General features: G+C 36.0%; 2 protein-coding genes across 3 annotated transcripts in view; one reads left to right on the top strand and one right to left on the bottom strand.

Moving 5' to 3' along the window:
• The first annotated feature begins 544 nt into the window (after positions 1-544).
• On the top strand, positions 545-4,278 carry Hmgs (HMG Coenzyme A synthase). The gene has a single exon (XM_023171460.2). The coding sequence runs from the start codon at positions 727-729 to the stop codon at positions 2,104-2,106; it is 1,380 nt and encodes a 459-aa protein (XP_023027228.1). The 5' UTR covers positions 545-726; the 3' UTR covers positions 2,107-4,278.
• An 18,286-nt stretch (positions 4,279-22,564) lies between these two features.
• LOC111515231 (odorant receptor 10) overlaps positions 22,565-25,412 on the bottom strand; it is a 29,490-nt gene continuing 26,642 nt past the window's right edge. For both annotated transcript variants that reach the window (XM_074173523.1, XM_074173524.1), the window contains exons 6-7: positions 23,077-23,232; positions 22,565-22,909 (exon numbers count right to left, since the gene is read on the bottom strand). In XM_074173523.1, coding sequence (XP_074029624.1) covers positions 22,859-22,909; positions 23,077-23,232 — 207 coding nt within the window. In that variant the 3' untranslated portion in view covers positions 22,565-22,858. The remainder of the gene's footprint in view (positions 22,910-23,076; positions 23,233-25,412) is intronic.

Here is a 25,412-nt window from a genome sequence, read left to right as displayed (position 1 = left end):
CGGATCGTATCAAAAGAATGATCAAGTGTCCACGTTTTCCATGTTCTCTAAAAAGTTTGTAAAGGGTTATCTGCTTTGTTAATCTTATTCTCTATAATATTTCTACAAGCCGTCAAATAATATCGGATTGAGGAGATACAAAACGTTTTTCACTTAAAATTCGTTTTTCAGATGTGATGAAAGATTTTTATTGAGAATTCAATGAATTCCTTAATGTGATTGCATTTAAAGGTGAATCAGTTGTATGGAAATTAGAAAAACAGAAATTATTTAGAATACATTGAGCCTTTTGGGTATTATGTACAATAGTTTTCTCTTCAGATACCAACACAAACATTCACTGAAAATTTTACATATATACATCATACGAGAAACACAATGGTAAATGGAATAGTAACTGCTTTATGATTTCTCAATATTGATTATAAAATAAGCAAATGTCAATTTGTTTTACTAGAGTTTTGAATCGCTCCCTTGCGGCAGTGTTCCTTAGAATTGGCATAATCTCACAAGTAATTTAAGAAGAGGAAATATGGTTAGGAGAACGTTGAATAATCAGAAGGGTAGGGAGAGCAGAATAAGTTTAAATTCATTGAATTGAAATGCTGAGAGAGGTGGAATACCGATACTCGTTATATATTTAAAGCTCATAGAAAGCAGGTTTACGGTTAGTCGCTTTCTCTTAGTGAAAAGTGAAACTTGCTAGCATCTAAATCGAGACCAACCATGGGATCTTGGCCTGAAAACGTAGGAATACTAGCTCTGGAGTTAGTTTTTCCTTCTCGGTATGTAGACCAAACCGAGCTCGAGAAATACGACGGTGTCTCCGCCGGGAAATACACAATCGGACTGGGACAACAGAAAATGGGATTCTGCACTGACCGAGAAGACATCAACTCCCTGTGCCTCACTGTGGTAAAGAAGCTGATGGAAAGGCACCACGTAAGCCCTAGTGACATAGGCAGGCTAGAAGTAGGTACCGAAACAATAATTGATAAGTCTAAAAGTGTGAAGACGGTGCTGATGCAGCTTTTTGAGCCCTACGGGGTGACAGACATCGAAGGAGTTGATTCCACCAACGCTTGTTACGGGGGAACTGCAGCCTTATTCAATTCCATTTCTTGGGTCGAGTCTTCCGCCTGGAATGGTCGTTACGCTCTGGTCGTAGCAGCTGACATTGCAGTTTATGCCAAAGGCAATGCTAGGCCGACGGGAGGCGCTGGGGCAATAGCGATGTTGATTGGACCAAATGCTCCTCTGGTTTTCGATAGGGGCATTAGAGCCACTTACGTCAAACACGCATACGACTTCTATAAGCCTGACTTGACTTCGGAGTACCCTGTAGTGGATGGGAAGCTTTCAATTCAGTGTTATCTTAGTGCTTTGGACAACTGTTACCAATTGTATAAAAAGAATGCTGCTAAAAAGTTGAAAACAGATGTTAGTTTGGACTATTTTGACGCCGTGCTGTTCCACTCTCCCTACTGTAAGCTTGTGCAAAAATCCCTAGCTCGCCTATCCCTAAATGACTATATCCAGTCAAAAAATAAGTCCCAAAAATTCCCAGGCCTGGAACAGTTTGAGAACGTCAAGTTAGAAGACAGCTACTTTGACAGGGATGTCGAGAAAGCTTTTCTAACCTTTACCAAAGATAGTTTCACCAAAAAAACCCACCCCTCACTTTTAGTGGCTAGCCAGATAGGAAATATGTACACTCCGTCATTGTACGGCGGCCTCGTTTCGTTTCTAGTCAGTAAGGACATATCCCAGTTGGCAGGCAACAAAATAGGTTTGTTCTCCTATGGTTCTGGCTTGGCTGCGTCGATGTTTTCTATCACAGTATCCACGAACGTTGAAGGAGGACTGAGAAGGCTGGTGTCGAATTTAGGTCACATTAAGCCCCTTCTGGAACAGCGGGTAGAGGTAGAGCCTAGTAAATTTGAGGCCATGCTGGAACTCAGGCAAGAAACTTGCCACAAGGCTCCATACGAGCCGATAAGTAGTTTGGAGTCCTTTTTGCCAGGCACATATTATTTAGTGAAGATCGATGAAAAACATCGAAGGTTTTACGAGAGGATTCCTTTAGCAACTAATGGGCATGCATAGGTATGTAAAGAGCTAGCAGATTTCTTGGAAAAAAATTATTCAATACTTGAATTACATTGAGTCTGACAGTTTTAAAGTTCAATGATGTTTAGACATTATTTCAAAAATCAGTTGGACTTGGGTGCACGTCTTCGATAGAGGAGGCTTTTATACTTTGTTCAAGTAATACTATATTCTGAAATTTTCACTGGACAGTTTACAAAAGCGGAATACGTGTTTTGCCATGTAATAGTTTCCTCAAGCGCTTTTATGCTGATGAGTATGAAAACGAAACAAAATACATGTTGCGGTCTTGTAAACTGTCCTGTGAAAATCTCACGATAAAGTGTTGGTTAAATAAGTTATGGATTTTCATCAAGTATCATCAAATATTTTAACACATAATTTTATATCTCATTTTTGAAAAGAAAATCTGAAATTGGTACCTATGAGGACAATTTTTGTTTTTTATTGTTCTTTTATTTTTATTATTCTCTATTTCATTTGATTTTTAATTTTTTTTTAATTTGCATATGATTGACATGTCACTCATTAAATTAAAACATGCACTTCTATGCAGGATCTAGGCATACATTTTTGCAAATAACTTATTTTGAAGTTAATTTCTTTCTTCCTTTCTTTGGAAGTTTCCCACACAAATTTGTTTGAAATCTAATTACCACTAGTTAACTTCATTTATACGACCGGTTTCGGGTTTAACCCCATTATCAAGTATAAAACTGAAATATGAAGTTTGAAAACTCAATTACATCGGGAGTTTTCAGGTAAGATGTTAGCACAGGTAGTTGAACAACATTTTGTAGTTGTATAGAGTTACTTATTTTCAAATTGATTACTTCCTTCCTTTCTTTGGAAGATTCCCTCATTTTTTTTTGTATCAAGATGAAAGCCAAAAACTTTCTTTCCCAATAGACAAAAGTGTTTTTATTCATGTCATTAAAGTGATCATGAATTACCACAAAATAAACAAGTCATCAATCTCACATAAAAGACTGATATACATACAATGAAAGATTTCCTTCAACATCTGATGGATGTTGCTTTAAATTTGTTTCAAACTATGAAAATCTTGATTTGTCAAATATCATTTCAAAGGAGTCTCGACTTTCAGCTACAAGTTTCGTTTTGCTCACAATATTTCAATATTTTCAAGAATCTTATAATGAAATAATATTTTTTTCACTACATTTGTTTACTACTTGATTGTATTTTCTTTAAAAATTGGCTGCTCTTATAGACATTCCAGTTTTATGGAACTGTGATGACTCATTTAATCTATGTAATACATGTAAAAGTTGTTATAGAAGAATTCTGCTAGTTCTTTTCTAGTGTTTTAGCCAATTTAGATATGTGGAACAGGGAACATATTTTAAAGAACCTATTGTGTATTAAATTGTGAATATATAGCTCAATTTTCGAGAGGTCTTCTAGGAAATTTCAAATTGTAGGATTATTAACAAACCAAGTTTTTTGAATGTATTATACCCAACAATTTGAACATTTCTATAAAGCCCCCAACTTTTTATATCCAAGTGCCTACTAAAAACAAAAAATTCATTACCTAATAATAATAATTTGGAGAAAGCTACTTTCCTTGTACAGATTGAATTAGAGGTATTGCATAAAATATGTAAAATATACCACTGATTGTATTGTCAAGTCTGCTAGAACTGAATACTAATCAAACTTTTATTTATTCGACTATTTATTATAGGTTACTGCTTAGATTATGTAACCTTCAATGTATTTGTAGATGTTAAGTGGAAAATATGTTTGTTTTATCAAAGAGAAGTTATAGCCAGTTAATATACAGATAGTAGGTGTTTTAGTTGTTCGAGTAACATTGAATTGTTGACTTGTCAAGAAATGCATCACAAATAGCATTATCCTTGAAGTGATAACCAGGATAGGTCAAAAACACCCTGAGCAAAATGTTTGTAATAAATTTTTTACGTTTTTATATCAATAATGAAAGTTCAGTTTTTCAGGTTTTATTGAGGTTATTTCAATTTGAGATTCTATAAAAAGTCATTTCATAATGGCTTTACAATGTTGGAATTGAAATAATTGTTTCTCTTTTTTTGATATGTTGATGTACTTGGAACAATTTATATTTCTATGATGGTTTTATTTATACCTACTTACATCCATTATTAAAATTGATTTTATTGACATTTTTGTTTTATTTGCTAGGAGATGAAAACCTATTGCTATAAGTACAAAATGAAATTCAAAATAGACAAAAAATTTCAGGTGAATACTGCATACAGCAATTTCAGAAAATAGGGATCAAGTTCAATTAAATTCAAACCCTGAATCTGTTTTTCCTTTAACCAGCTGTGGCCTCTCTATGAACGATAACTCGCAAAAGTCGACACTTGTGCGAGTTAAGGACTAACGAGGTCTTATCTTTCAATGGGTTGGATGATAGCAAGTGAAAATCAATCGTCCGCTAGGCCGTAGCCAAGGGGGGATCAACGGGGATTGGCTTGTTTGAACATCACAGGAGCCATGAGAACAACACCAACTGCGGCAATGGAATCAATTACTGGTCTGTCCCCTCTGGATCTGTATGTCAAGGAGGTTGCCTTATTGGCCACGTTACGACTGCGCACGGCTGCTGTAAACCTCAAATTAGGAATGGGTTAATTGAGGCTGAGCCTATGTCGAGAAGCGTTTACTGCGCAACGTCTGCTGCAGGCAGCCAGTGATGCAATTGAACCCAGGTTTGTGTTTATTAAACCCTACAAAATACAATTAAAGCATGAACAGTCAGATGCTAAAAATGCAATATGCATACGGCTCAAAAAACAAAGAAGGCTCAGGATGTGAAGAGTACTCCAGATCAGTAAGCCTAAGGATTAGTGGGGAGTGGAAAAAAATACCAGCGTGGTTCAAACAGAAGGGGCTGATATCTCAATTGACACAAAAACATAACAATCTGCACTGATAGCAGACAAGCCTTGAACAGACAACGTGTTACCTCAGGGCTAGTACTAGAGTGCCACCAAGATTTAGCCAAAGCCTCGGTAGATAATAACATTATCCTGAGGTGGATTAAAGGGCACGACAGAAGTAAAGGTAATCGCATTGCCAACTCTTTAGCCAAGGAAGCGGCTGGACTAAGAATTTTTGGACCCAGTAGCACATACGGCCTGATGACTTTGACAATTGCGGAACTAGCCAAACGTTACAATCATGCTCAATCCTTAAAGAGATGGGATGGAATCAAAGGATGCAATCTTGCCAGGAGCACCCTGGGAAGCTGGCTGAAAAAATCTACGCTTAACAGTTGGATTTCTGACTGGCCACTGTCAACTAAGAAAACACCTCCATAAGAGTTAGAGGACACACCTCTATGCAGGCTGTGTGAACAGGAAGATGAAATTGTCAGGCATGTCCTATGCGAGTGCCCGGAGGACACACCTCTATGCAGGCTGTGTGAACAGGAAGATGAAATTGTCAGGCATGTCCTATGCGAGTGCCCGGAGTTATCGTCAATAAGAGAATGTATGTTCGGCGAGTCTCGGCCTACACCTGCCGATATAAAGGAGAGGTCTCCTTTATATCGGCAATGTGCGTACAAACTTTTGAAGATCTTGACGACACTACCTGTTTCCTCATGTACCCTTGAAATAACTTTCTCTTCTGTGAAACGCCTCAAAACTTATTTAAGAGACTCCACAAGCCAGGAACGACTAAACGATTTGGCGTTAATGTCAATCCATCGTAGAATTGACATCGACACCGAGGAGGTAATTGATTTGTTTGCTGCAAAAAAAGCTAGAATATTAAATATGATTTTGTAAAAAGATGTTAAGATTCCTGTAATGGTTTTCTAATGAATATATATGATCATGTAACATCATTTTCTTTCTTTCGTTATTTTTATATTTCATGTTTTTCTACTGTTCCACCAAGCCAAACCCCCCCCCCAAATTGTTCTCTGGCTACGACCAGAGGTTTGAACCACCAGTTTGCACAGTGGTCGATTGACTGAGTGGAACTGACCACCCATTTCAACCCACCAGCTTACCGACATACCAAAACATCATTTGAAAAAATTGACATATATTTTTGTTCAATATTTCTCAACTTGAACTTGAAAGATTATTTTGTTTACTAGTAAAACATATTATTATAGTTCCTGAAGAAGAAATGCCCTCAGCTCTGTAGAGCGAATACTCCCGGTCGAGGTGTCACTATTGATGTAGGAGCCTTTCTGAATGACGGCTCCATCGCAGTATATGAGTATACATTTAATGATTGGTCCACTCCTTTATTTATAAAATAACCACAATTATATGTAGGTATATCACAGAAAATGGGAGAAAATATAGTTACATCAAAAACCAGTCTGTAACTCATTGGAAAACGAGTATAGTCATAGGTACAATGTTGAAATCATGTAAAATAACATTAATGTAAAAATCTTCGACATTGAAGTCTGAATTTTTGACAGAGGAATACCAGGGCTGAATTTGTAAGATGCACATCCGATCTAGGAAAGCGAGATATGGGGCTAATATATAAATAGTTAGTTTGATGATATGGATCAGCAAATATTTCAGGGTTTCGAATACTTTACTTCAGGACTCTGAAGCTGGTTAGAGACGACAGATCCAAACAATCTATGTCCCCTGAGAGCCACTTGAAAAAAGTGTAAAGATCAAAGTACCTATTTACTGTCCTTAACTCCTTTATCTTGACTCTCATTTCATTATAAGTCCATTGTTCTATAGGAATTTAAAGTTTATTGATGCATTACTTAAGAAACTTATTCTGTATAGCCTCGATTTTATCAATATGCACCTGATAGGAAGGTGATCAAACAGGAAAACCACATTTTAGAAGGAATTTGACTAGATATGTGTACTCTCGAAAGGATGTACGACTCCGCCCATTTTGTATCACTAATGGAACCTTCAAGATACCGGGTACCTTCTCATCGTAGAAAGACTTATTACAGTAATGTATGGCTTCTTCTAATGGACAAGTTACTACGTCTTCTGGACCATAACGAATACAAAGTATTAGACTATGCAGATGACTAAGTCATCCTAGCATGCCATGAAAATTATTATGGACCGAGAAAGAAGGGCTGAATATAAGCTCAACGAAATCGATTATAGTAGTATTCGCCAAGAAGACCAGGACAGAAGGCCTAAGACCCATTAATTTTGAGGTGAAGAGGAGGAGGTCAAATTCCTGGGACTTATACTAGTTTCCAGGCTGACATGGAACCATCATGTAGAAGGTGGAGGTAGCTAGCACTGTAGCTGGCCAGACGCACCTATTGAAAGATATTGGGGCTGAAACCAAACATGATGCATTGGCTCTATAGCATATTGCTTGAACCCATGTTAACATATGCATCTATGATCTAGTGACCAAAGATGAAATAAGCTACTGCTATTAACGAACTAAGTAGGGTGCAAGAACTTGCATATTCGGGAGTGCATCTTCCTCCTTCACATTTTGTAATAACTGGGGAAGCAATAGTGGGCCAACTCAAACTGACAAACTCACCGATCTAGGTAGGATCAGTCAAAATAAAAAATTCATAATTTGTGAAGGAACGAACATCTAACATATTCTCCTCGGACCACATATGTCACCGAAACATATGTTTGACAGATACTACGCGGTTAAGCCTCAGCACGCGAAAATTGGAGCATGAACAGTCATCCCTAAAATATGCTCGGAAGAAACATCGGGTATATAGTGACCCCCGCTCGGTCAGTACATATTAAATACATCAATTCAAGGCCTCAACAAAATGAGAGGATCAGTATTTTTACAGACAGATATGGATAGGCTGCATCAGGGGCACTGACGAACCCAAAAGTGACATCGACAGTGTTATGGACTGAGACAGCTCGTCATATTTCATGCGAATGTGAGGCTTTGGATCACAAGAGACGAATAATATATGAAGAACCCAAATTATATCCAGAAGAATACATACAGCAAGAAACCTGTACAGACTAGTATAGAAAATAAGATTGTCGGAATTGGTGTCATGAATAAAATGGGGGAAAGACGCAATAGACGCAGGTTACAGTGTTTTCCAAAGACTTGGAAGAAATGGCCAAGTCAGACAGATCTCAGAAAGCAAAAAAGCGTGTTGCTGTGCCGTGACGTACCTCCTTTTCATAGCTACCCTTTATGGACCGAGAAGTTACCAGCGAATCTGATACTGAATCTACAGAGGAGATGGACGTCAACCAAACGATGCTAACTGTTCTCCCTATAACATAGAATCAAGACCGAGAGCTTCTCAATTCTGGAACTCTTCATCCGGTTAACAAACCTAGCTAGGTGGTGCAGATAATTAGCAACTTATCGCAGCATATCTTATGAATTTGTATCACATCGAATTTTTGAGCAGCAGGAGCTGCATCAAGAAAGGAGCAAACTCCCATCAAGCATCATTCAGACGATAATTCACACAAACCAGATAATGCGGAAAAGCCAAATGTAAAACTCAATGGTCATGGTTGAATTTATGCCCTCTGGCAAATGGTGGTTTGCAAATGTAGAATTATTCTTCACATGTGAGAAAATACTCCTATGTTTTTTTGATCTTTTGGAAAAGGTTCTCCCGGTTTGGCCAATATAAAGTTTTGGGAATGAACCACAAGTCAATTCATATACTCCTGACCTATCTGACAGTGGAATTTTGTCTTTATTGTTTTTAAGAAATGTGCTCAAGTTATTATTTGTAATTGGTGGGTTCTCCAGAGCATGTCAAGGTCTTATGACGCTTTATATTTTTTCTCAATGTTTTATGAGTGTTTTTTAATATGATAATAGAAAAGGGTGATGACTTGCGAGGAGAGTGTCATGAGATACAACTTTTTACAATTACCTCAAAAGAAATAGAAATTTGAATAGATTCAAATTCAATTTTTCGATTCAATATATTCATTTCAGAGAATTACTTATAGAGTCACAACTAGAAGGTGACAGCTTCTCCTCCCACAATCGAATTATTGGAAGAACATATTAGCTTCTGGATTTTTGGGTTCATTAAGTCTAGAAAGATTAGCAAACAATTTTTCTACTTGGCAAACTGCAAATTCATAGTGAATTTTTGGCATTTTTTCCTGTGTGTCTTCAGAATAGGGAAGAAGTTGATGAAAATTTGGAACAGGAGCGGTCCCAGTGCAAGTCTTTGTGGAACACCATTCTCAATAGGCTGTAAATTATACTTTTTTGAAAAAAAGGCTTTTTGGCTTTCTGCTCCTCAATCATTGTTTGAAACTTTTATTGAAAGAAAGAAAGAAATTAACTACAATAACATTCCTTTACAAAGATGTGTAGATCATGCTCAGACGTTTCGTTGTCTTTTAGATTGGCATATTGCTTTCGATTGTATGAAAATGATGGGAGAAGTGATAGAGATATAACCCTAACTTTATATTCATTCATTTCATGAAGTAGTAGACGATTTCTATAAAATACTGAAAGTCACGACTGAAGTAAATGTTGCTTTTGTGTAATCATCTTCCTAGTTACGCTTATCATACCAAAAATGTTAATTTTAACCTCCTGACTCAGCTCTGTAGCTTAATAGCTTTTGTTCATGTTTAAAAATAGGTAGAGCATAAGTTCATTTTTGAATGATTAAAGGCGTGCAAAGACTGAAAATTCCCTGCTGTGTTTGATTCGACGAACAGGATTACGTATTGGGGAACGAGAATACACAAATAATTTGGCCATATGCGATGTCAGTATTTGTGAACAGACTTCAAATTAGATATTATTCAATGAGTCTGTTTGGAATCTGGATATTCCCCGTTGCTAGTTAAGACGAATCAATTCACAAAAGATTGAATTAGTCATTGTTTGAAAAGAAGATATGATTTTGATTAATTGTGTGTCAAAAAATTTTTTTCGAATATACTGAAGTAGATATCTTTCTGGATTTTAACATTATGATCATAATTGCTTTAGAAAAAATGTTCTGAGTAAAAACTTTGGGTTATCAATTTTTAATGTATCTGCGCCTTTATCGAATAATCTGTTTTTCCTCTTGTATTTGTATGTCTCATTTTGGATAGATTATATTACAACAACACAAAATGCGATGTATAGCTTCTGACACATTCCCCTCTCGGTAAAAGAAGCGGGTTGGGAAAGTTGAATACTGTCTATAAAAGTATTTATATAGAATCAACCTTCATTTAATGTTCCAAGTTAAGAAGTTTTTTTGTTATGTTCAAATCTCCAATCAATTGAATGGCTTTATTTTGGACATAACCTAGCAACTTCATGGTATATTCTATAAAAACAGCGACCTACAACTTTCTTAATAACATATACTCTGAAATTGATATTAACAATTTTGTAATAAGTATATTTTTTGATCTCTCAAAGGCATTTGACACTGTGTCACCAATTTTCCATATATAAAGTTAGTTAGGCTTGGGTTCCCACATAACGTATCATCTTGGTTAAAATCATATATAAGTGGTCGTCGTATGACTGTTAAATATAGTAATATCGTGTCCAAGGAACATGACGTAACATTAGGAGTTCCTCAGGGATCAGTATTGGGACCTTTACTATTTGTAATATTTGTTAATGATCTCTCGTAATATATTGATATTGATAATTGTTATATAACTATGTTTGCAGATGATACCACAATGACAAATACTGGAGCCACATAAGAAGATATACTGGCAAGGGTCAAAGATGTTATTGATAGATTCACTTCATGGTGCCAACGTACTCATTTAATATTGAATACCTCTGAATCTGTCTCACTGAAATTTTATAACAGAAAAAATAACATCCCAAGGGAAATTGACCTTACTGGTGAAATAATGATGTCACGTAACGTAAAATTTCTAAAAACTATATTAGATGAATCCCTGAATTGGGATATGCATATTGATAGCGTTTGCAAGAAACTAAATTCAGCTTTTTTGCAATAAAACAAATGAAATTGTGTGTAGATTCACAAAGCCTTCTAACCATATACTTTGCAATGGCATATCCACATGTTTCTCTAAATATTATGTCATGGGGATGTGGTAGAGATTTTAATTGAATATTTGTTGCCCAAAAACGTATTATAAGATTAATTTTTGATATGAACTATCGTGATAGCTGCAAACCTAAGGGAAAACTTGTTATCAGTTCCATGCATATATATACTGAAATGGGTAACATATTTAAGAAGTAACCTTGCATCTTTCGAAGTGAATGCGGCTACTCATAACTATTGTATACGTCATGGTGATATGTTGAGAATACCCTCTCACAAAACAACCAAATTTAAAAATTCTCCACTATATAACTCGATCACACTGAACAATAAACTACCAAATGCTATTAAGGAGTCTAAATCGTATGAAATATTTAAGAATAACACTAAAAAATTCTCAATAGAAAAGTGTTTCTATAGCGTACAGGAATATTTAAGACAAAAATTCTAATTTTAAGATTCTTATTATTAATTTATACCTACCTTCTATAACTGTGATACCCATATGCTGTTGTGATATTTGTTTCAGTTTTTTTATTTATATATAACAGATCATGATTTTAATTGTTTTTATATTTTATAGTACTTCTATTGACTCACCATATGTACATTAAATACCGAAATGGCTAATAAATATTATTGTTATTATTATTCTTTGACGCCTGAGACCCTAATGCACTTGGTGTTAGCATGTCCAGCATATGCGACTTCAGTCACTTCAACATTATGGACGAGATACCGGTGTTGCTATACCTCCGGATGATATTGATTCCGTTGTGAACAATGAGAAGTTCCGAATTTATTGGAGCTATTCAATCCCCACCTCAGGCTCATACATGATAATAAGCCTGATATAGTTCTGCCCGACCATTTGATTATTGGGATGAAATGATGCCCTTTCTACTCTGAATTCTCAAGATCGTTCCGGCTTGCCGCACTATGGCGGAAATCTTGGCCTGTCATATGATTCTTGGACCCAATGATCGCCCATACCACAGTATGGGGAGTGGTCATTGGTTGTGAATGCTGGCTAGCCCTCCCGAATGTATCGGGGCTTCGAAGACAGGGTGTGACCCTTCGATATTATTATTTTTAATGATAAAAATAATAAAAATTATAATAATAATAACCCGACAATCCTGGACGAAGAGCCCTTGTGGATTCCAAGAACTTTACTACTATAGTCCTAGATGGGCCGAACACTTATTGGTTAAAAAACTACCAAGCACCCACCGCTTTATGCCAAGAGTTTTCAACTCATAGCTGGACGGAGACCAGCCGATTCCAGATTGATTTATCGAGGGGCGGACCCGTTCTTATTCCCAAAAACCGAGATTTGTCGATTCCTTGAAATTACAGTCTGATTACATGCTCAAATTTGTCTTATAACTTGTTCAGGAGTATCTTATACACACAAATACTCACCGCAGTTGACCAAATAATCGAACGGATAGGTATATGAGTAGATAGGGTCGAAGAGAGGAGTCGCTGGATATAAAGAGAAGCTGCTCATTGACAGATATGTATTACAGGACTCGACATAGTATAAGCGTAACCTCTCAACATCGAAGGATTATTAATTCATACCAGAACCTAGCAGGAACTTGACAGCGCTGAAAGAGAAGATCAGTGGGGACCTGAAAAAAATCATTTTTGGATCAGCGTACCTTCCATTTCCCTAAAGCTAGTTCGGAACCTTTACCAATTAGGAAAATGGTCCGAAAAAGCTGATGGAACTGATGAAGGTCTGCCGAGTAGACAGATCACAGTAGACTGATCATAACTCATTATCAGTGATAATGAGTTATTGTCGCACATTGTTCCATAGTGCAAGGAAAGCAGCTGTATGGTTTCAATACTAAATACAACGAAGCCCTGAGTCCATGCAAGAAGACTTATGAAGGAAGTAATTCGAAGAAATCGAACGGTCGAACGAAGCAACTTCAGATCAGGTGGAGCAAAACTATAAGAGATCTTCTTGGGTGCCGTTTTCCGGGTCAATGATGAAAAATTCAACACCAGATCTTAGAAAAGTACAGATAAAAATTGTGTGCGATCCTCAAAGTGATCTTGGCTCTGGGATACATTTACCAAAAAAAAAAATAGAGACTGATTAGGGCTACCTTCATTGTGAAACCCCAGATAGAATTCTACGAGGACATTGAGACCAACCAGTCTCATGTCATTGGTAGAATCACTAAAACTCCGAAGTGGAGGGATATATTTGTGGGGAGAGTCAATTATCTGGGAGTGATACTAGATTCCAACCTAATTTGGAACCATCATTTAGACATAGTAGAATGGGAAAGCTAGTCCTGATATTAGCAAGAAGGGCTGAAACCGAACATATGATTGTTTATTTTGGTGGCTGGAGGGAAAATAAGCGATTTATATCAACAAAAATGCTTGTTCAGGAATGAAGGAAGCAATGAGAACCACCTAAAAACAGCTCTAGCTTGCAGGTTTTGTTGGGGTAACAAAAACGGATCTTCGACACTATTTAATCATTATCTGAGTAAAGAAAAGTAGGATGGGAAATCATTTCCTGAGCTGATTTTCGATATTCATGTCCGTGCTAGGGATTGCACATTAAAAGCAGTAATCAACTTGGATCTTTTATAATAGTGTATGATTAGACTGATAATGAAAAGAGAAATGAAAATTTCTTATTGTATTGTATTATATTATTGTATTATTTGTAACTAACGTGACTGCAGTTTCGTCCTATACGGACATTTTCAAACTTATACAATAAGTTTATTGTTCATTGTATAAGCTTGAAAATGTACAATAAGTTTGAAAATGTCCGTATAGGACGAAACTGTAGTAACGTTAATTGCAAATAAAGGTGGTAAAAACATAGAAATTGTCATTTATCTTTTCATTATGATTTCCTACCACGTAGTACCGGCTACATCCATCAATTGATTAGACTGATACTTGCCGTAATTAGAAATTTTTGAAACGACAAGAATCCTGTCATACAACAAAAATTATATGTACATGATATATCGTGACCATAAATTGTCCTGAAAATAAATTGACTTGAATCGAAAAAAGTGACAGTCGTCAAATCGAATTATTTTTCAATATAATCATTGTTTTTATGATAATTAACCAAGTGAGCAAAAAAAATTACTGGGTATTTTTTTAAATTCCATACTTGTTTTTAACGATAGAGATTATAAAGGTAATTGCACAATATAAACAATTTTTTTGTAGGTTTCGCGAGTTATAAAAATTTCATTGGGGCATTTCATTAAGCACAATAGAAGTGAAGTACATTTACTCGATCTCAAGAAATCATGCAATTAGGAAATTTAGATGTATTCATGAAGCATGATTTGAGAAAAGCATGTCTGCTGCCGTATTTCCAGAATATACAGTAATCAGTGATGTATCTGTCTTGTTGGGAGGAGAGACGAACAGCGCATAGACTATTCGAGCAAGGCTAGAACAGAAACATTGCTTACCTACTCAATATTACCTAGTGAAATGATTAATGAGTAGTGTTACTGGGGTAGAAGTACTGGTGTTGTGGAATATTATTTTTGACTATTCAAGTATAATTAAGGAATCTGAATGCGTTAAACATGTTCAATGCGTTCCGTTTTGAGTATCGGCAAGCACTTAGGCCAGATGTGACCCATTGTACATCCTCACGAGGAGTTGTCCTCCTAGGTCATCGTCCATCCTGTCCTTTATTCCAGGAAGGTGGACAGGTCACTAGGAGACATCTCCTTTATATCGGCAGGTGTTTCCTTAGTTGACAGAGGCCAGTCACAAATCCTACTGTTGAGCGTAGATTTTTCCTGGTCATCGCCAGATATTTCTTCAGCGCCAGCTTCCCAGGGTGATCCTGGCAAGACTGCATCCTTTGATTCCATCCCATCTCTTTAGGGATTGAGCATGGGTGTAACATTTTGCTAGTTGAGCAATTGTCATCAAGTCATCAGGCCGTAGTTGTCACTGGCTTCCTTATTGGCCAAAAATTCGGCAATGCGATTAAATTTACTCCTATCGTGTCCTTTAACCCACCTTAGGATAATGTTATTATCTACCGAGGCTTCCGCTAAATCTTGGTGGCACTCTAGTACTAGCCCTGAGATAACACGTTGCCTGTTCAAGGCTAATAGGGCTTGTCTGCTATCAGTGCGGCAAGTCCATGAAACGAATATAAAAAAAAGTTTGGCTTGAAAAAATAAATATTTCAAAATGAACTTCGCAACAGTCATCTCTTAGTAGGATATGTCAAATGCAAGTCCATTGAAAAAATATTGAAAAAAGTTTGGCCTGTTTTGAAATTTTCAGATGAAATGGGTCTGATGGCCGTCTCTCGAGAAGAGATTCAAACGCACTGAAAAAATAAATATTTCAAAATGAACTTCGCAACAGTCATCTTTTAGTAGGATATGTCAAATGCCTGCAGAAAAACTGTCCTGGCTAATACCATGCCCCACACTGGATTATAGTCAAGTATATGCAAGTGTTCTGAAAGAAAAAAATCTCACAGATGCTTTTCATTCGCCCAGCAGTAGGAGTTCGTACAAATCAGTAAAGTGATCAGCTACAGGTCGGTTTCGTAGCATTACTCCTCGTTAGTGCAAAAATGATTCAATCCAGACAACAATAACGTTTCGTACTCAACTGATTTCATCTGCGCTCAGCTGCAAATACGAAACCATCCTCTGATATATGTGGTACCACCTCCCTACCACATGTCGTAATAGTTTATCATCTCATTCAATTTCTATTGGAGCTTTTATGCACGAGATGCTTCCCTGATTAGAATTTGCTACTACTTTGCAGTCGTTGAGGCAGATCCTGTCTGGTAACGAAGGTTTGAAACATCCTGTACTCGTATACAGGGTGTTTGAAATTCGATCCTCACCATTGGGATCTCGGAAACCAGGAAAAAATATTTTTATTTTTTCCTGGCTTCATTTTCCGAAGTATTCGAAAATAAATTGTACTTCCACATTGCCACTTTTTCCCTGCTATATAATGGCGTTTTCAGATTTGCTATCCGATGTTTCGTCTTGCGGTCACCATCATCAACTTTATTTTTTCTTATGGGCACTATATTGGATTCTTTCTGTTTTGAATATAACCAGATTTTACTTTTTCAATGATGTACCATAAGTTATCATTCTTTCTCGAAAAATTGGAGATATTGAAAAAAATAATTGTTATCATATAAGGCTTTGACTTTGATGTTTATAAATTTGACTTTAAATTTGTTACACTCAATGATTTCTTGTTATTACAAAAAAAATACGATAGGAACAGTGTTGAAACATCGGAAATGTATTTGAACTTGTATCCCGAAAGACGACAACCACATCGAACTATGTTCAATTTGATCAAAATCTCACAGAGTTTGGTTCATTTGAAAAGCCGAGGAGAAAATACGGAGGCAGAATGGACCAGGAAACTAACGAAAATTTGATAAATGAGGTATGTATGAGGTAAGTTGGACATTGTGTCCTTTTCAATAAAAATTATTAATTCGCAGATAAACATGAACCCCCTACATGTCAAGTTTCCTCCGAAATGAATATTTGTCATACAAGTGTTTGAAGATATCCCAAAAAAGCGTTTAATTAAATGTTACAAAATACACGTATCTCAAAAATTGCATCCAGTTGATCTCGAAAGGCCATTAGAATTTTGTAATTGGCTAATGATTCGATTGATTTCAGCGAGGACCTGCTGGAAATTTTCTTCGTGAGAAAATTGCCCAATGTCTGTTGGATATAATCCAATATATTATTTTCTGACAGAATTTCAATAGATCGTACTGCGTAGGACCTTTGGAAAAGGTGAATAATTTGAAAACCAATTCAAATTGAATATTCATTGTCTTTAGTATAGTTTTATAGATATTCATAAGTATGTTGATATTATAATTAAGAGATAACAATTCTACGTGTTGACTGAAATGAAAATTTTCCGTAGATAAGTATATGAAAAATCTCCGCGGAACTTTTGGCACTCCTTAATTTTTTATTATTGAATTAACAAACAAATCCTCGTGCAATTTGAAGATGTCACGTCGTGTTAATGAGAAAGTTGGTCTATTTAATACATACAACATACAACAAACACAATTTTAGAAAGCAATACCGTTGGAATCATCTGATTTTACTTTCACTTGATTCATTAGCTAATCTATTGAGACACATATTACTTTAATAATCGTAACCGATTGAGTAACTACAAATTCTGAAAAAGCGTCATCTTCTGAAAGTGATGTGAGTGTTTCCTAATTAAAATGAAATTATATCTTTTTTTAAGGTATCTGTTTGTTTTTGTAAGCACCTTATAATTTGTTGTTCCGTTGAATAACACATTTTTTCTGAGGAACTTTCTGTGTTTATGGTGAAAAAAATTGCTTTGATTAATTCCAATTAGCCAGGATTTATTTTATACAAAATAGTGCTAACAAAATGAGGAGCCTTGATATGATAAGATAAGATAATTTATTGATCTTTTAGATGTATACGAATAAGATACAAATAAGATAGGTCACATATCGAATACCGCCTTAAATGGATGACCAGCAATCTCACAGGCCGATCACAGAGGGTCCAACTGGATGATTACTTGTAGTCATCTCTAAAAGAAACAACCTCAGGTGTAGGTACCGCAGGGAAGTATAGAACCCTTGATGTTTTCAGTATTTATTTTTGATTACCTCGGCAAGTCGGTATGATTTTAAGATTCGAAAGTAGAAAGGGCATCTTTCCACCCAGAACTCCAATAATCAGAACAACCATCTTGACAGAGTGATCTGGAAAGAGTCTGCGGAGTTCGAAGAGAAAATCTCGATATTTTATTCGTTTTTCCTTCTCTTTTCTGACGATATTTATCTCGCCAGGAGCTGAAAACTCCACGACAAATATCGTTTTGCTCTGGTGGTCGAGAAGGACTACATCATTATTAGCTAGATGAGTCTGAGGGTGGGAACGAATAGTTTCGATAAATTCGGCACTTATCATTCCCCACAACGGATTCAATATCCCCCGGAGCGTAGGGCAACACCTGTGTCTCGTCAATACCGTAAGAGTGCCGTAAATGGTAATATAGTACTCTTAGGGCCGCGTTATGTTGATAGATATAGGCCGAGACCGTATATGCTGGACATGCTGATAGCAAGTGCATTAGGGTCTCGGACGCCTCGCGGCATGCCCTGCACCTTGTGTCAGGAACCTCTATACCCATCACGCGACTGCGGCAGACTAAGGTGTTGAAGACACCATCCTAGCAAGCCATGATGAACCCCTCAGTTTCCGACTTCAGCCCACTCGACCTGAGAAAAGCGAACGTCAGGCGCTTTGATAAGCCAAGGTCTCCAATGTCATTGAAGAAGAACCCATGCATTGGCTTATCTTTGCGTTTCCGCAGAAGTAAGGTGATCTCTGCGGCTTTTATCCGAGCTTTTTGCTGAACGGGTTCCAACTCGGTGACGGACATGGTCACGGACCATGCAGAGAAGGGGATCCGAACTCCCAAAGACTTTACAGGCTGTATTCAGTACCATTCTGTCATGTAGACACTCCAAACTCAGAAGTCCATGGCCTCCCTATTGTCGAAGGAAGTACAACCATGGAACGGACGATTTGGGATGCAAACTCCTATAGAGATGCATCATTTTTTGGGTCTTTACGTCGAGTTGATACAGCTCCTCCCGAGTCCTCTTCACTACTGCAAACGAGTAGAGTAAGTAAGTAAGTAAGAAGTTTGTGCTGATACTTGCCGCGGAGAGAAATTTTCACTGCTGTTACCTCTTGTGAGTGGCGTTGTTCCACCCCGAGGTAAGTATACGTCTCTCCGGCATCCAGATGGTGTAAGATGCTTCCATCTACGAGCTGCACATCCTCTCCGTAGTCCCCGCATCGTCCTCTTTTGAGATGGACCATTGCACATTTGTATATCTCGAATTTCATACCGATAGCATGCGTAAACTCTTCCACCACCCTCAAGAACTGATGGAGATCCTTCTCTCCAGAGGCATAAAGTTCAAGATCATCCATATAAAACAAATGGGTGGACCTTGTGCCTCCGGTTTCCGGGGGTGCCACAGTTATACCCTTGAGTATTTCTGAGCGCAACGCAATTATTATTATTTTTATTATTATTATATACACACATACATCTGTTTTGCCAATTATTTGTGTTTCTTTGGATGAGACAGCTATGTATAGGTACTCGTCAGTAGTGTAAACACAATTTATAATCAATTGATATTTCAGATACTTTTTGAACAAGTATTGATTTAACTTTTTGACATGGGAAGATAGAATATTGTATAAGTTGACATCGATAGAGTTTCTACTTGACTTTTTCAGTCTGAATCTACTGACCTTCAACAAATCACATCCTCTTGTCTCATGATCGTGGAAATCACAATTTCTCTTTAATGTTGATTCGTTTTTATGAATATCTATTAAAAGTTGATACAGATGAATAGAAGTAACTGTCATTATTTTCAACGAAAGGAGTCTAAGAAACCAGCCCCAGATAATATCCTTACGCCCTTTTTTTGCAACATAAATATCCTATTTGCTTTAGTAATATTTCCCACAGAATTGTTCCATGTGAGAATGGAAAAAAACGTAGTAAGCTGATAATATCGCCTGTTGAGAGATTACATTTTTCAATTTCCGAAGAAGAGATGTGTGTTTCGACAGTTTATTGCTAAGTTGCTCAATGTGCTCCAGTTCAAAGTATCATCTAGATGTCTCCTTCAACCCAAGAGGTGTCTGATGTAAAAATGATTTGTTGAGTTTTATTTTCGTTCAACATTAGATTATTTTTCTGAATCATATGTCAGCATTCGATTGAGTTTGATTTATATCGCGCACCAAATTACCCTTGATTCTTCTGGATGTCGTAAGAGTAGTATCATCGGCGAAAGCAAAACAATTATGAGGTGACATGAAGGAAAAGAGAGCATTTATATAGATTATGAATACAAGAGGACCCAGAACTGAGCCTTGGGGAACTTCTCATGTAACTGGTTTTAAGTCGGACACATTGTTCCAGTCAATTGACACATATTGGTATATGTTTGTCAGATATGAAGAAAAAAGAGACAGAGGGATTCCTCTTATGCTATAGTCATCTAATTTTTTCAATAGAATAGAATGAGAGGCGCAACTATTGCTGGTTTATGTGTTAGATCACATAAACCAGCAATAGTGTGTTCTCCTTGTTATTTATAATCTTTTTTTTTTCATTGAAGAAGGCTTTGAGCTTGATTTGTAATAAAACGATGTTATTATGCATCCAATAATTTTTTTCTAGTTTGAATCAATGGTTGGGGTTGAAGAGGGATAACGTAGTTACTTAATATTCCTGGCATAAGAATTGAAAAAAAACTCATAGCAATAAATACTATATTCAAGTAAGAATAAGTATAAGTTTTATTTTGTTCGCGATATCTCTTCCAAAAGACCGTCAATTCAGTTCAACTCTGCTGACTATAAAATGTCAATATTGTATACAGGCTCGGATAACCAACTACTTACGTCGTTGTCTAAACTTTTAAATTACGTCCCTGCTCAGCAGGCTCTGGAAAGTGACGAACATTATCTTCAACTGTCATCCAACAAATTGTATTTTTTTCTAAAGGATCACATAATGACAACTGATTGAATAATTACTTTTGTGTGAACATTGAGTCACACGAAAAACACTTTTTTCCATTCAGTTTATACTACAAACATTCGTTGTGGAATTTAATCAGATATCGTTCACAGTAACGCTACACAATATTAGGTACCTACATAAGGAAGAGTTACGATATAATAGCTACAAACTTAGAACAAATTGAAACAAAGAACTTCACAATCAAAGAATTAGGGATAAACTGCTTGCCAATCCCAATTTCTAGTAATTGGGAAAAGTGCTCGTTTTTGGACCCAAAAGGATTGTGAAAAATTCCTGACAACAAAAGGTTCCCTATTAATATAACTGATGAAATGATAAAATCTAAAACTTTCTCATCAAATCAATAGAAATTTTTAAAAACGGCTGAAATGATATGCATATGATGATCTAATATGAATGATCGTCATAATTTTTTTTTGTGAGATTCAGCAATATCTTCATCCTATATAGTAGAGCAAGGTGAAATAAATTTTATTGACTACGCAATGAATAAATTGCAGGAGTAGTATGAAATTGTATCAACCAGTGGAAGAAATTTGTTTTCAAATACAGTTTCCTTATTTTGTTTACTGTGTAACCTCTACCTTGAACTTGCTTCCGTTGCTTTGAATGAAATGTTATTGTAGGTCAAGTTCAACAAGAACTAGTATTTTCGATAAACACAAGAGTGTCGTAGATACAGATATAGTTGAACCGCCGGAAGCGGAGTCAAGTAGAAAGAAAGTTATTCCAAATCGTTTATACGAGGTGGTTGTTTGTCAACTGAAGAATTTAAGATTTATAATTTCGAGTAAAAACTTTCTCTCGGGACATTGAGAAATTTAACGAGAAATTTCCAACAGAAGTAAGACAGAATCGAAATGAGTTTCAGCACTTCTTCAATGACAGCTTCTCTTTACAAATGACTGAAATTTCGAAAAGTAGTTTCCTGTCGTATTCAAAATCTAAAATTCTGCGTAAAAACGCCTAAATCGAAAATTGTCAACGTTCAGTTTCAGATACCTACCATTCATTACACATGACTAATTCCTTTATTGATTTGAGGGTATACTTGAATGTAATAATCAACTTGGACCATTGAATCCGTTTACTACTCACGTTTTGGAGTATTCATAAAAACTCTATCAATTCCAATGGAAAACAGCAACTGTCTAATGACATTAATATATAGTTCAAGTAAACGATATAGTGAACCTACCTTCCAACAGCTTTCCTTTAGTAATATAGTTAGGGAGTTGACTAATTTCGTTATTCCATCATCATTTCTGATTATATAAGAATCAAATAACTATAATATATATATATATATATATATATATATATATATATATATATATATATATATATATATATATATATATATTATGATATATATTTTTATTACACACACATATATATATATATATACATATATATATATATATATATATATATATATATATATATATATATATATATATATATGTTAACTCGAAGATTCTCACGGATAAAGTATGATGAACTGTTTTCTCGGTTTCGCTCCGTGTTCTGTGTATTTTCTCCCCATAAGGATTATTTTCACAACGTTTCGGCAAAGTCTCATTTGCCGAAACGTTGTGAAAATAATCCTTATGGGGAGAAAATACACAGAACACGGAGCGAAACCCGAGAAAACAGCTCATCATATATATATATATATATATATATTCTTGATTTGTATCATACACACTCGATAAAATCTCTATCTATATATATATATATATATATATATATATATATATATATATAATGGATAGGTGAGTGGAAAAATAGAGATTCAAATAACAGGGTTATAATTGAAATTTTTGTGTAAAAAATGTGATCAAGATTTAGTGTGTATATTACTGGAGTTTCATCCCAACACCAAACCATCATTTTAACACCTCGACACGTGTTTTGATCAATCTTCCTCTTGAAGATGATCACTTGGTGATCGAAACACGTGTCGAGGTTTGATGTTGGGATAAAGCTCCAGTAATATTCATTACTACGCCAAAGGTTCCAAACAGTGCATCATAAGAAGATTGAGTGTGTTTCGGAAAATACTTCATCACTTTGTTGTTAGTTTGTGTTGATAATCAAAGTGTAGAAGGAATAAGATTTCTGAACAACCTGAAACAAAAAAAAATGTTTCATTCAAAACAGTTGCGACACATGAATTGACGATCAGTTGCCGTTCAGACAAGATAATATCAGACTTCAAGACCTGATAATTTATATGAAATACATTGCAATTCGGGATATGTATTTTTTCATATTGATTTTCATTCTGAACATACCTGAATGAAAAAAAATAAATCGATGACCATGATTTTTCCAGCTGTTAAGTTGGCGGGCTTTTGGGTCTTTCTAATCAGGATATTCAAAGTACTTTTTAGTTTTGGTGGGTAATTCGGCCAGTCCATATTGTACACCGAAACTCCAACATCCTGTAACTGAAAACAATACATGACAGCTCTTATAAAGTATACAAACTCCTCAACGGTCAACAGTGGTGACAGGCATACAATGATTCGTGTAATTTGGTGAGATAGGCGTCGATAGCACTGGTTTGCAACCTGTCAAGGAGACGGAAAACTCCGAAATCAAACCCGGAACGGTGTTTCGTCAGGCACGAGTAAGCTTTAAGCTGAAACAAGTGGCGACAAAGAAACGTAAACACCCATTTATATTGAAAATATTTTAATAATTTTTTACTTACATACTTGACAGATAATAGCAAACAAACGAGTAAGTTTTCTGAGAAATTGTATGATCGTGAAACCAGTAGTTCAGTGGTGTGCTGCAGATCCTCGATGTCTAATACACTCGTGGATACGTCTGGGCATTGTCCTGATAGGGTGGTCTATATCCTGTTGGGGTATTTCATTCCACTCTACTTCTAACTCAAGTCTGAGTGCTGTGAAAGTCTGGGGGGGCTGTTGTAAATTCAGCAGACTGCAACCAACAATATCCTACACATGTTCGATCGGTGAAAGACCATCTGTATCTCTGTATCTGTAGAGTAGGGAGGGTGAGAGTAAGCCCACAGCACTTAGGCCACATGTGACCCATTGTACATCCTCCCGAGGAGTTGTCCTCCTAGGTCATCGTCCATCCTGTCCTTTCCAGGAAGGTGAACAGGTCACTAGGAGACATCTTCTTTATATCGGCAGGTGTAGGCCAAGACTCGCCGAACACACACTCTCTTATTGACGATAACTCCGGGTAATCGCATAGGACATACCTGATAGTCCCATCTTCCTGTTCATACAACCTGCATAGAGGTGTGTCCACTAGCCCCATATTCAGGTAATTCAGGTAATTTATTCAGGTAATTCAGGTAATTTACAGAGAAAATTTTACAAAAAGGGGAAAAAAGAAGAAAGAGGTAATAAACCACTGTGAGTCACCTAAGCAAGCTTGTGATGTGATTCTCACAGCGGTATTACGATATATATATATATATATATATATATATATATATATATATATATATATATATATATATATATATATATAATATTTATATAGTACAGTATTCAAACGTCTAATTTAACTTCTATAACATGTATTACATAGAATGGCGAGATATAGTTAGTAGCAACCCTGTGCAGGTCTAGAGGATTTGTTACAAAATCTACGTTGTTTAGGTCAATATGTATTTAGAAATAGGTCTTTTATTTTTTCATGATTTTGTTCTATAAAGCACTTCAGTTCTTTTTCCAACTTATAGTTCTTAGTGATATTTTTTATATGTGGAGGCAACATATTAAAGAGTTTGGGACCGTAGTAACTCATAAATCTTTGAGTATGATTTTTTTTACATAATGGTACCACTGTGTTTCGCTTGGCTTTAGCACGAGTATTGTGAAAGTGTGGTAAAGCTGGTAATTGAGATTTCATCATCCATAGTAAGCAATGGTAGGTATATAGTTTTCTTACATCAAATAATCCTGTCTCCCTGTAAATTGCTTCCGTGGAGTACCTCTTGTTTTTCTTAAGTAATATTTTTAATAACGTATTTTGCATGACCTGTAGGTTATGTAGATAAGTTTTGCTCAAGCCTCCCCATGCTGTAATGCAGTATCTAATAATTGATTCTGCTAAGGAATCGTATATTATTAATAAAAGTTTATTATTTAGTACAATCCTCAGTTGGTAGAATTTATACATGAGCTTTCTAAGTCTTTTAACGGTATAGTCAATGTGTCTATCCCAACGCAAATATTGATCCAGCATTACACCAAGATACTTTATGTAGCATGTTTTTTGTATGGTAGGACAGGAGCAACCAGGAAAATGATCACACTGGAATTTATGAATCACAATTTTATCACGGACTGGTTGGTCTTTTGAAGTTGTAGTGAATGCCACAAATTTAGTTTTACTGATATTTAGACTGAGACGGCTGGCATTTAGCCAGCAATATAGAATTTTTAAACTATTTTCTGCTGTTTCATAGACTGCATCCCATGTGTCACCAACAAAAAGTAGTGCCGTGTCATCAGCATAAGAAGTTATTTGTGCTTCAATATTTTCAATTTTAAATATGTTATTGATGTATATTAAAAAAAGTATTGGTCCAATCACTGTTCCCTGAGGGACGCCAATGGTAACGGGTAGTGGATTACTA

Source organism: Leptinotarsa decemlineata, unplaced genomic scaffold, assembly GCF_025532065.1.
Source record: "Leptinotarsa decemlineata unplaced genomic scaffold, Ldec_3_MD MMD2_tig00000251_RagTag_RagTag, whole genome shotgun sequence".
Taxonomy (NCBI): domain Eukaryota; kingdom Metazoa; phylum Arthropoda; class Insecta; order Coleoptera; family Chrysomelidae; genus Leptinotarsa; species Leptinotarsa decemlineata.
Note: the sequence above shows the minus strand (reverse complement) of the source record. Positions and strands in the feature narration are given on the sequence as shown.